The sequence below is a fragment of the Salvia splendens genome, chromosome 9 (assembly GCF_004379255.2).
Source record: "Salvia splendens isolate huo1 chromosome 9, SspV2, whole genome shotgun sequence".
Taxonomy (NCBI): Eukaryota; Viridiplantae; Streptophyta; class Magnoliopsida; order Lamiales; family Lamiaceae; genus Salvia; species Salvia splendens.
The window spans coordinates 10,775,997-10,787,961 of NC_056040.1; the positions used below are offsets into that span (position 1 = coordinate 10,775,997).

General features: G+C 43.9%; 1 protein-coding gene across 1 annotated transcript; it reads right to left on the reverse strand.

The window, feature by feature from the left end:
* Positions 1–130: 130 nt before the first annotated feature.
* LOC121749555 (homeobox protein knotted-1-like LET12) lies at positions 131–3,857 on the reverse strand. The gene is made up of 6 exons (XM_042144122.1): positions 3,282–3,857; positions 2,347–2,467; positions 1,071–1,264; positions 812–943; positions 584–720; positions 131–510 (listed from the first exon to the last, which is right to left on the reverse strand). Exons 1-6 carry the CDS (start codon positions 3,699–3,701, stop codon positions 471–473), a joined length of 1,044 nt encoding a protein of 347 aa, XP_042000056.1. The 5' UTR covers positions 3,702–3,857; the 3' UTR covers positions 131–470.
* Positions 3,858–11,965: the final 8,108 nt, after the last annotated feature.

Sequence of the window (11,965 nt, forward strand, 5' to 3'; positions counted from 1 at the left end):
TTTATCAATTTTAATGAAAACTTCAAATTTTGAAGAATAGTTTATTATGTGGAAACTGGAAACTTTATATTAATCCTAAACTTCATTTTATGTTTTGCGATTCAAGAAAATGATCGAAACGAACTTATACTAATAACTAATAAGCACCACAACATTTTATAAACAAAAAACAGAGAATGACTGAGTCGTGGGAAATCATACAAAACAAATAACAAGACAAAACGTTTGCAAGGATTCTACTCGTATAGACTAGGTATTTAACACCACAGATGATATAGAAGCCTATAATTCATATTGGTTTCAAGCAATATATAATCCATTATGGGATTCGGCCTCTCGTCCGATGCCAAAAAATACCACGATACAGCTACAGCAGTAGTTCCCCTCTCCCGTTCTTCACTGTGCATAGCTATTGATGTGGGGGTGGCTTCTGATCAACAAGACCAAGAATATATCTGTCTGTAGCTTCTTCACGAGAATCGCTCATTAGTAGGTTTAGCACCTGTGCCACTGTATGATCGAAGAATCAAGCAGCTGGATGTGTAAAAGTTTCAGACCTGGGAAAACGGGAGACTAACTTTACCTCTTTCGTTTGCTTTTTGGAGTAGATGAAGAAGAGGGGTTGCTGTGCCAATTCCTTTTCCGTTGATTGATGAACCAGTTGTTTATCTGCTTTAGTTGCAAACCAGTTTCCTGCACCAGCCTCGCCTTGTCTTCCTCCTGGCAGAGCATATTATATGATATCAAGAGTTGAGACGAATAAAGGATCAGTTCGACACAAAGAAGTTGTTTGAGGTCCAGAAGAGCTTACTGTAGGATACGGCCATTTAGAATGTGACTGCCACCATGCTTTCAATACTGACGTGGTATCACCAGGCAGTTTTCCTGCTCTTCTTTTTCGTAGTATTTCTTCTCTGATATCCACAATCTTCTCCTTATAATCCTAGAAAGTGAAAGCTCATCTTCTTAAGATTAATTCAAACTTCTCTTTTTTTAGAAAAAGATAAATTTAAACTCAAAACAGGGCAGGGCTCAAGGGAGAAGCAGTGTGTTTGAAGATTTATGTTCACCTGTTTGAGCTCGTGCTTTAACTCTTGCCTCACACGTTCCATCAAAGATCTCTCGGTTTCACTTGGTACCAGAGGACCAAATCCCATATTGTCTCCTCCATCGAGGCTTTCATCAAATAAGTTGGTCTCACTATCGGCCTGGTCCTCATCATCATCAGACATGGTTGCTCCTGAACCTTCTCCTGGTGCTACACCTGTAGCGAATATACCCAATACATTAATTCAAAAAGTTCAGGTCTGATTCATGACGGTGCAAAGGGAAATGTGAAGAATGATTTAGACAAAGTCAATAAAGTAGCATCTGCCATGTATGATGCTCTAACAGAACAGGAAAGGGTTATATAGAAATTTAACTTTAGCTTGTAATTGGGCAACAAATAGAAGAGAATCAAATAGTGGTTTCATATCAACAGCTGGAATTCAGTAACAGTCTTCAGAAAGTTTGATCTTTTCACTTCAATAGCATTCAAGTTAATCCAACTACTCCATCCGTCCAAGAATAATTGCCACAATTTCCTTTTCAATCCGTCCACAAAATATTGTCACTTTCCATTTATAGTAATAGGATCCACACAACTCACAATATCACCACGTACTTAGAGTTGGACCCTTACTTCCCTCACACTACCAACTATTTTATTAGTCATGTTATCCACAACGTGGGAAATCTTTCGTGGACGGAGGGAGTATTGAGTTGTCACTTATGTGATATAGGTCTATATAGGAGACCTGCTACTTACTTTAGTCCTTTGTCACTTCGAAAACCAATAAGGTAATTCCACGCGTATAAAGATACACATCTAACAGGAAGGTGGGTGCAAATCAAGATGAATAATGAATAACATTTATGCCAAATTCAATTATCAGCGAGCTAAGCAGGAAGATTCAGCAGAATTGGGAGGAAATGATACTTCTACAACTAAGCTGCGTATCCTCCAAAGCAGGAAACCAACCAAAAGAATGACTTTAAAAATATAAAAGATCAAGCACGGAGCAAAAAGCATAACACAATAATTCTACATGAAAAAAAAAATCAGGGAAATGGGTCTGCCCTGCACAAGAATTTTGAAAATTGAAGTGAGTGTAGTTTTAAAACCATACTCCCTTGAACTGATAATGGAGTAATTTCTAGTCATCCACAAATTTTTGGAAATGACTGAACGAAGAAAGATGGTCTGTGACTAAGATTTGGAGTTTTGGGTATGAAAACCAGATCATAAACTGAAAATGGTTGCAATTTTAAACTAGAATTGGAAACATGGAATCAGATGATAACCTGTCAGGCTTTGCAGAGATTGCTCAAGCTCCCAACATGCCATGACTGCTTCCATGGCATGAACTCGGACATGTTGCTGCAGTTGTTCTTTAAAGGAGGATAGCAATAGAACATAATGTGTCTGCAAAAAGTTAAATTTTAAGAAATAGGGATTCTGCAACATCATACTAATTGATAATACTATGATTTCCACTTCTCCCAAATATAATGATAACATTTTGGAACATCTCAGCTGGAGTTAGTTCGTTAAACTTTGGAGGGCTTCAAAAGCACATCTTAGGGCCACCAATATTTATCACCAAAACAATTTTGAATGCCAATGACCAAAGTATGAATGAGTATTACTCCAATTTTAGTCAAATCAATGTCAATTGTCAACACAGATGAAATTAGACAAAATGGACCCTTCCATCTCCTAAGCTGTAGTTGAAAGAGTTTTCTTCATTGAGTGGAGAAGCCATATAGAAGCATGCAGATTGCAGAGCATGTCACAAGTGGAGCTACATCAAGAATAAGATTCTCAAAAGCACTAAAATATAGAGTTCCAATAATTAGAGTAGAGATAGTAAGAGATTCCGAGTTTGATGTGACAAACAGATATACCTACACACATTACAAGAGTTGGAACTCCAGCTATATTCCTTTAGGAATCACTACTTCCACAAATATCATCAGATCGAGGTGCTGAAAATTGAATGATACTATTCCCCTAAACTATTCTCTCCAATCCTCATTTTACGACGACTTCATCGACAACGCCTATGTTATTCAAGCTAATTAAGGATTGAAACCATCCCAAAACCTAACCAACAAATTCCAATTCTTCAGAGTTGACTATAGAAGATGAATTGAATTATCTGATAATAATTGATTCTGAAAACAGACTTGAGGGAGGGCATGTGTAAATTTGAGATGGAACAAATTGATTCAATTACCATGAAATTGTCGAGGTCTTTGTCATCGAGAGGGTGATGGGAGTGGCCGAGGACGGAGTATTTGGCGACGACCTGCTGGGAAAGGGCGAGCTGGGCGTCGATTCTGGGGAGCTGGTCGACGGGAGTAGCAATCCGGAGGCAGGAGACGTGCGCCGACAGAAGCTGATCGTAGAGGGGGTGGGAGAGGATGTCTGCCTTGCACTTCTCCCTCTCCCAGTTGGTGTTGGCGTTGGAGTTGGAGTTGCTCTTGTCTCCTCCTCCTCCTCCGCTGTGATCGCTGGTGGCGGTGGGGCTGGGTTGGCTGTGGGTGGGGAGCCAGTGGTGGTGGTTGAGCCAGGTGGAGGTGGCGGAGGGGTGGTCGGAGTAGTGGAGGGGCATATCTTGGGAGAGGTGGTGGTGGTCCTGCTGCTCAAAGGCCATGCCTGTGCTGCGTCAATGAATTATGATGAGACTCTTTTGTTTCTCTCCCAGTCCCAGCTATTAATAGGAGTACTCCATTTCTAGAGAGAGAGAGAAATGGAGTTCCAAGTGTTGAATGGAGTATGGACGATGAAGTTGAGGGTGCTTTTTTTCTTTGCTTTGCTTTGCTTAAAACAAAAATCTTGACAAATTTTTCTAGCTTCGCCTAGGGGTACATTCGTCAATTCCTATAATATGATTGATGTCTTCCTCTTTCTTTCTTTTTTCTATTTCTAGTTTGGAACAATTCATTTATAATTGAACTCAAACGACACACCAAACTCTCGCACACAACCATTATATTGAATACTTTTATAATTAAAAAAATGAAAAGTTGGATGGTAATTGGTAGTATGTTCATTTATTAATTCCTTTAGATTGTTTCGTATCATGGAATTGGACTTGTAAAATTAGAAATGAAGATTGGTAGTGTAAAAATATTTAAATTTAGAATTGAATTCCAATTTCAATTCATTTCAATTCTACAATTTAAATTTCATATTAAAAGTGGATAGTTGAAATTCTAAATAATGTGTACTTTATAAAATTTGGCACTTTTACACACAACACACACTTGCACAAACAAACACTATACATGCACACTCAAACGAACTACTAGTATATAATTTATGCAAATTCAATTCTATTGAATTTTAATTTCGATTCAATTCTAATTTCGCGTAGCAAATAGATCCTTATTTTTCCTTCATTGTCTTTTTTTCCTTCATTTTTGAAAAGGTTTTTTTCTTTTCATATTTGTTAATCCTATTTGTCTTATTTTATCCCTTCGTTTTCTCATACTTGTAATTTTGTATAAGGTCAATTTATATCTCTTTCTTGTTATCGTTGTTCTACTTTCTTCGCCCTCTTACTTAGGGCTTGTTTTAAGAATTATGTGGTCGCATTCAATAATGTATATATGTATAGTCATCATAAGTATATGTATATGCAACACAATTCATATTGGCATGATTATATAATCATTCTTGTCTTTCATTTGATTGTTGATGGTTGGGCGAATTTTTGATGGTGATGAATGCTGGAAAATACAGATCACGACACAGAGATTTACGTGGTTCGATTTACTGAGGTAAATCTACGTCCACGGGAAGAAAAGAGGGCAGAGTTGTATTGCTTGATCTGTTTTCTACAGCTTACAATACAGACTTGCTATTTGATATTTGATCTCTAGAGAACTTCTTTAGAACTTAACCCTTTTCTATCTGATCTAAGTTCTATTTATACATTGAACTAAGATCGTGGCTTGCATCACCACTAATGATGGTTGTGGATGTCGTGGAGGTCATGGAGATCCTGCATGGGTCCACTATCTTGCATGAGATCCTGCATGAGTCCACTATCTCTGTACTTGGTCCACTATCCTGCATGAGTTGACTATCTTTCAGTTCGGTCGAATACTGAGACCGAACTGCTGAACTATTGCCGAGCAGCTTTAGCCGATCTGAGAGTAGAGCTTGACTGGTCGGCTTTTACCGAGCTGTAGGCTGGGGCCGAACTCTTTGGTAATGCCGAACTGATACTCTTGGCTTTGGGCCGATGGGCCGTCACTGCTGTTGGGCTTGTTTAGTCCGTACCCCATCACTACCCCCCCCGAAAGGCGAAGTGAATCACTTCGGCGAAGCGAGTCACTTCGGCATTCTGGATAAAGGTACGGGGGAGGCTGACGTCAGGGGACGTGCCTTGCGCGTGACCGCATTAAATGCGACAGTAAAATCCGGCCGTTGAATCCTGAAAAGGTGGGATTCGAAACGGTGCGATGATTTTGAAATCTTCTCCGAATCTGATAAATACGCCCTTTCTTCATCCTTTGAATACTCTTGCTATTGCTTCTTCTGCACTCTGTCTCTTTTGCGTAAAAATTTCCTTCCGCTTTCAAGAATTTCTTCAGAATTTCTTCAGATTTTGCAAAGAGTAAGAACCATGTCTTCTTCTTCTTCTTCTGAGTTAGGTAGCGGTAGGAAAGGGGGCAAGGGGTCTTCTAGCCGGAAAGAGTCCGGGGAGAAGACTGTAGAATACTTTCACAGCGTCTTGAGTAAGGACACCGTGATATCTCTACACGAAAAATATCTTCTTCCCGGGGGGAAGGCGGTGGTTCCCGACGATGATCATAGGGCTAACGACCCGCCGGAGGGTTATGCCACCGTTTACGAAGCCTGCTTAGAATGCGGGCTTCGTTTCCCTCTTCCCCCACCTTTTGTAGAGCTTCTTGATTTTTTTCAACTCCCTTTAGGTCAGGTGACTCCGAATTCTTGGAGGCACTTGTCGGCTTTTGCTGCCGAACTCCGTAGGCTAGATAAGGATCTGTCTCTGCGGGCAATCCTTAATTTTTTCCAGTTTAAAAGGAAGGGATCTTGGTTTTACTTGATCCCCTTACAGCCTTTTAGGGCCTTCTGCAAAACCAAGTGGCCGAAATGGCAAAACCGTTTCTTTTTTTATAATAGGACTTCAGCTCCGGGCTTTCCTTGGAGAGGGCCGAAGTCCGTGATTCCCCATCCTCGGTTAGAACCGTTGGCCGAGCTCGAGGGCGAGCTCAATAAGATTCCTATGATTAGGAAACAATACTCGGAAACTGAGCTCGTCAAGGGCGACCTCGTGTTCAATATCTCGTCTTCGGACGAAGAGACTGAGGGTGAGGATTTCTTTTTTATGCCTTACTGCTTTAGCGGCGAAAACTAACCTTGTTTCCTTGTTTTTCGGTAGTGAACATATTGAATAAGCTGAGCCGCAAATCTTCGGAGTCCAAGGAGCCGGAGAGGCCGAAAACCACCAGCTCGGCGTCTGATGCCGAGAGGACTCCGAAGAGGCAAAAAACCTCTTCGGATCCGAAGAAGCCGGAGTCGACTTCGGCAAAGGGGAAGGGGAAGGCCCAGAAGCCCCCGAGAGCGCCAGAGAAAGACGTGGTCTTGGCGCCTCCTTCGGAACATATCTGTGAGCCGTTTTTATGGCCCACGGACTTCGCCGAGGTGAATTCTCTTCTTGATTTTCTGGCCTTGCTTTTTTCCTGTATTTTTTGTGGCCCCTTTGTTTGACTTTTTTCTTTATCCATTTTCAGAGGAACGATATGCTCTCCAAGCTCGTCGCCGTCGAACTCTCCAAAGCGTCCAATGACTATGCTGAGATGCAGAGGAAGTTGGCGGCTGCTTGTCATCGGGCCGAACAGGCTGAGGCCAACTTTGAGAAGGCCAGAGCTGCTAGGATTTCGGCCCAGGATGAAGCTCAGTTTGCCAAAAACCAGCTCGTCATCCAGCGAGAGCAGACGAAACGGAGGGATGTTGCTGCCGTGGTTGCCCAAGGGGAGGTTCTCCGTGCTTTCGCGGAGAAACTCTTTCTGAGCAACCAATTTTCAGCCTTTGTCGGTGATCTGCTGAAACTGATGACCGATAAAGCCGAGCAGGGTCCCGAAGTCATCCTGCCGCTGTACGGCCGAGAGATAGCAGCTCGGCTTCAGAGTCTGCCGGTGCTTGAGGAGCTTGCTTCGTCCTCGGTCCTGCTTTCTGCAGACCAAGTTCGTAGTTGCCGAGCTGACCGCGATGAGAACATGGAGGCTATCTTTGCCTCCATAGGGTCAGTTTCACCCGCTCCAATTTTCCATGGAGAGGGTGAGACCGAGCAGCATGAGCGGCAGACCGGCGATGAGCAGGCCGAGCAGGAGGCGCAGCAGATCGGCTACGGTGGCGCCGAGCAGGCTGGGGAGAGCAGGGAGGCCGAGGCTGAAGCTGAAGCAGACAAGGAGAAGGAAGCTGAACCTCACCGAGAAGGCGGAGACGAAGCTAGCGGAGTATGATTTCATCTTCCTTCTCTTAGTTTAGTTTCTTCCTTCTTGTAAAACGGCCTTGAAGCCCTTGTGTAGAAAATTTTTTTTCTTATGAATGAAAAAAAATCTTCTTTCTGCTCTTGTGTCTTCGTATAGCCTTTCGTACTCTCTTACTCCTGTTGTGGTTTACTACCTGCTCGGTAAGCTGAAATGCCGAACTGACGTAGCTGCTTTGTATTCTTAACTCTCAAGGAGCTGGAGGTACTTCACTGGAAGCGGCTGTACTCTTCGGCTTTAGACGAAGCTGAGAAAAGAGCTATAGCTGACCAGATGAAGAATGACGAACTCTTGGCTCGTTCAATGAAGCTGGAGGCCGATAATAAGGACTTAGAGTCCGAAAAGAAGGATCTGGAGGCCGAGCTGAACACTGTCGTCGCTGAGAGGACTGCGTATGAGGATTTCATCTGCAGGCGTGGGGGAATGACCATCTCTGAAGTTCAGGAACGAGTTGACGAACTGTGGGAGGAATATCATGTACTCCGGAGGAACAATGCGCTGGAGAGCTCGGCTTGCCAACAAGTCGTGAAATCATTGCGGCGCTGGGCTTCTCGGTACGACATCATTCTTTCCCGGCGTCCCTCAATCGAGAGATTCCTTAGGCATTTCCCGTCAACAGATGGTCACACTCCAGCTCAAACCCCTGATTCACTTGCTCAAAACCTTACTCCAAGTCAGTAACGAACTCAGGAACAGCCGGAAACGTCAAGACAAGGACGGACTGAAGTTCGTAGAGGAGCTGTGATTATGAGTGAGCAAGATCAACAAATGCTTCGTGAAGAGACTCTTCGCCGCCGAGGTGCTAGGGCTTCCCGGGCTCAGAGAAGAGGTGGCAGGTCGATTAGAGCATCTCGTCGACCTGCTTATTCTGCAGCTGCCTGGAACGCCCGAACTCAGCTTCACGAGGATTTTGTGAATAGATGGCTCAACTTTAGCAACTCTGGACAGTAGAATAGTCCTTTGTAATAGCGTAACGCCATCTCGTAGGGTAGCGGAGTTGTGTGCCGAACAAGATTTGAAAAATGAAATTTTGTTTTCGCTTCTAACACTGTGTATTTACAGCTTAGCGAAAAAATTTCATCGTACTTGTCCTCGGTCTTATGAAGTAAACTTCTTTGACCGGACTTGGTCCTTGGTCTTATGAAATAAACTTCTTTGACCGGACTCGTCTTTGGTCTGATGAAATAAACATCTTTGACCGGACTCGTCTTTGGTCTAATGAAATAAACATCTTTGACCGGACTCGTCTTTGGTCTGATGAAATAAACATCTTTGACCGGACTCGTCTTTGGTCTGATGAAATAAACATCTTTGACCGGACTAAGCTTGTGTCCTAATTTGGCGAGTTTTATCGCTTGGATCGGACTTTCCGTTGTCCTAATTTGGGGATCGGACTTTCCCTTGTCCTAATTCGGCGAGTTTTATCGCGTGGATCGGACTTTCCCTTGTCCTAATTCAGGCAAGTTTTATCGCGTGAATCGGACTTTTGTTGCAGTTCGTTTCAGACGAAGTGCTTGATTCTTAAGCTGAATTGTGGTCTTGTATCCTCTTTAGAAGCTTGGACTTCACAATCGTTAGCTTATTGCAGTTCGTTTCAGACGAACTGCTTGTTTAAGCTGAATTGTGGTCTTGTATCCTCTTTAGAAGCTTTGACTCACAATCGTTGGCTTGTATATGTTCTAAGAAGGGGATCAGCCTTCGAAGAACAAGATACCTCAGTAACATTTGTAAGAGACGACACGCACAGAGACAGACAAAACACACAGACAAAACGCACAGAGACAAACAAAGACCAAGCAAACCAAAGAAAGCACATTGACCGAACAGGACTCAAGACTGACTGACCGGACTGTCTCTTACAAATGGAACTTCCTGAGGTTGGAAATGTGCCATGTTCGGGGTACCTGTTCTCCTGACATGTGAGCCAATTTGTAAGACCCTTTGCCGAGGACTTCTGACACCCGATACGGACCTTCCCATGTGGGTTTGAGCTTGCCCAGCTTTTCTGCTCGGCTTACTTCGTTGTTTCTCAAGACGAGATCTCCCACTTGAAATTGCAGCTTCTTCACCCTTTGGTTGTAATACCGGGCTACTTGCTCCTTGTACTTGGCTGCTTTTATGCATGCCAATTCTCTTCTTTCTTCGGCAAGATCTAGCTCGGCTCTCAGTCCGTCGTCATTCATTTCTGCTGAGAAATTTAGAGTTCGGGGACTGGGTATGCCGATCTCCACCGGAATCACGGCTTCAGTGCCGTACACAAGACTGTACGGAGTTTCACCGTTGGAGGTTGTGGGTGTAGTTCGGTAGGACCATAGGACTTGAGGGAGATTTTCTACCCATTGTCCTTTGGCTTGTTCTAACCGAGCTTTTAACCCTTTCACCAGGATACGATTTGTTACCTCCGTTTGTCCGTTTGCTTGTGGATGAGAGACCGAAGTGAACCGCTGTTGAATATTCAGCTCTTGGCACCAATTCTTGAACGTCTTGTCGGTGAACTGAGTCCCGTTATCCGAGATGAGGATGTGGGGTATGCCAAATCGGCACACTATGTTCTTCCAGACGAAATCCAATGCCTTCGAGCTCGTTATCGTAGCTAATGGTTCAGCTTCCACCCACTTCGTAAAGTAGTCCACGGCAACGATTAGGAATTTTATTTGCCGAGGAGCTTGTGGTAGTGGTCCTACTATGTCTATACCCCATTGCATAAAAGGCCAAGGGCTTTGCATAGTGGATAGATCGGTCTGCGGCATCCTTGGGATATTTGCATGGATTTGGCACTTCGGGCATGTCTTGACGAGCTGCACTGCTTCTTGTACCAAGGTTGGCCAATAATATCCCCATCTTAGAACTTTTTTAGCTAAAGCTCTAGCTCCGATGTGGCTGCCGCACGATCCTTCATGAACTTCTCTGAGGATGTAGTCCGTCTCTTCTGGCCCTATACATCGTAATAACGGCTGAAGGTAGGACTTTCTGTATAAGACTCCTTCATGAAGTTCGTACCGAAGTGCTCGGCATGTGATTTTCCGAGCTTCTCTCTTACCCTCGGGCAGTTGTCCTTGACCTAGATACTGTAAGATCGGCGTCATCCAGTTCGGCGAGCTGGTTACTGAATGTACCTCAGCTTCATCAATGCTTCGATGCATCAATTCCTCCACCTTTGAGCTTGGACATGCGGCTAACTTACTTAAAGCATCTGCTCGGCTGTTTTCTGCTCTGGGAATGCGGATTATCCGAAAATAAGAGAAACTTCGGCTAATGCTTTGCGCTTTGTCTAAATATTTCCTCATCCTCTCATCACGGGCTTCACTTGTACCCAACATGTGATTCACTATGACTTGTGAATCACAATGGATTTTGAGAGACTTGATACATAGACTTTGCGCTAGCTGGAGTCCGGCAAGGAGGGCTTCGTATTCGGCTTCGTTATTAGTGGTTGGGAATGAGAACCGAAGTGAATAGGTTACCTCGTGTCCATCGGGAGCGATAAGCAGAATACCAGCTCCACTTCCCGTTTTATTCGAAGCTCCATCTACGAATCCGCTCCAGCAGTCCGGCGGCTCTTCTTCGGATTCCAAGGGCTGTGCTAGTTCGGCATTGGCAGAATTTTTCTGTTCGGCAATGACAGGGATTGCTTGATCGAACTTGGCCTCTGCAAGAAAATCTGCCAAGGCTTGTCCCTTGATGGCTTTTCGAGGTAGGTACTCGATTGAGTGTTCTCCCAGCTCTATGGCCCATTTGGCGATTCTGCCTGATGCTTCTGGCTTGGTCAAAACTTGCCGAAGAGGCAGATCGGTTAAGACGCATACCTTGTGAGCATAGAAGTATGGCCGCAGTCTCCTTGCTGCATTTACTAACGCCAGAGCAATTTTTTCCAGAGGTTGATACCTTGTTTCTGGACCTCTTAATGCTCGGCTTGTAAAGTAGATGGGAAACTGCTTTAGGCCTTCTTCTCGTACAAGCACCGCGCTAATGGTTTGATCGGATGCCGCTAAGTATAAGAAAATCACTTCGGCATCTGTTGGAGCAGAGAGAATTGGAAGCTCGGCTAAATAACTTTTGAGCTCGTCAAAAGCCTTTTTCTGCTCGGCTCCCCACTCAAACTTTGGTGCCTTTTTTAACACTTTGAAGAACGGCAGTTGCTTTTCGGCTGCTTGGGAAAGGAATCTATTCAATGCGGCTAGACATCCAGTTAGTCTTTGCACATCGTGTATGGACTTCGGCATCGCCATGTTCTGAATAACTTGAACTTTTGAGGGATTTGCCTTGAGTCCGTCCTTTGAAACCCAACAACCCAGAAATTTTCCCGAATCTACCAAAAAGGTACATTTTTGGGGGTTGAGTTTGAGGTTGGCTTTTCGGAGCACGTCGAGAGTGGATTTGAGGTTGTCTTCGT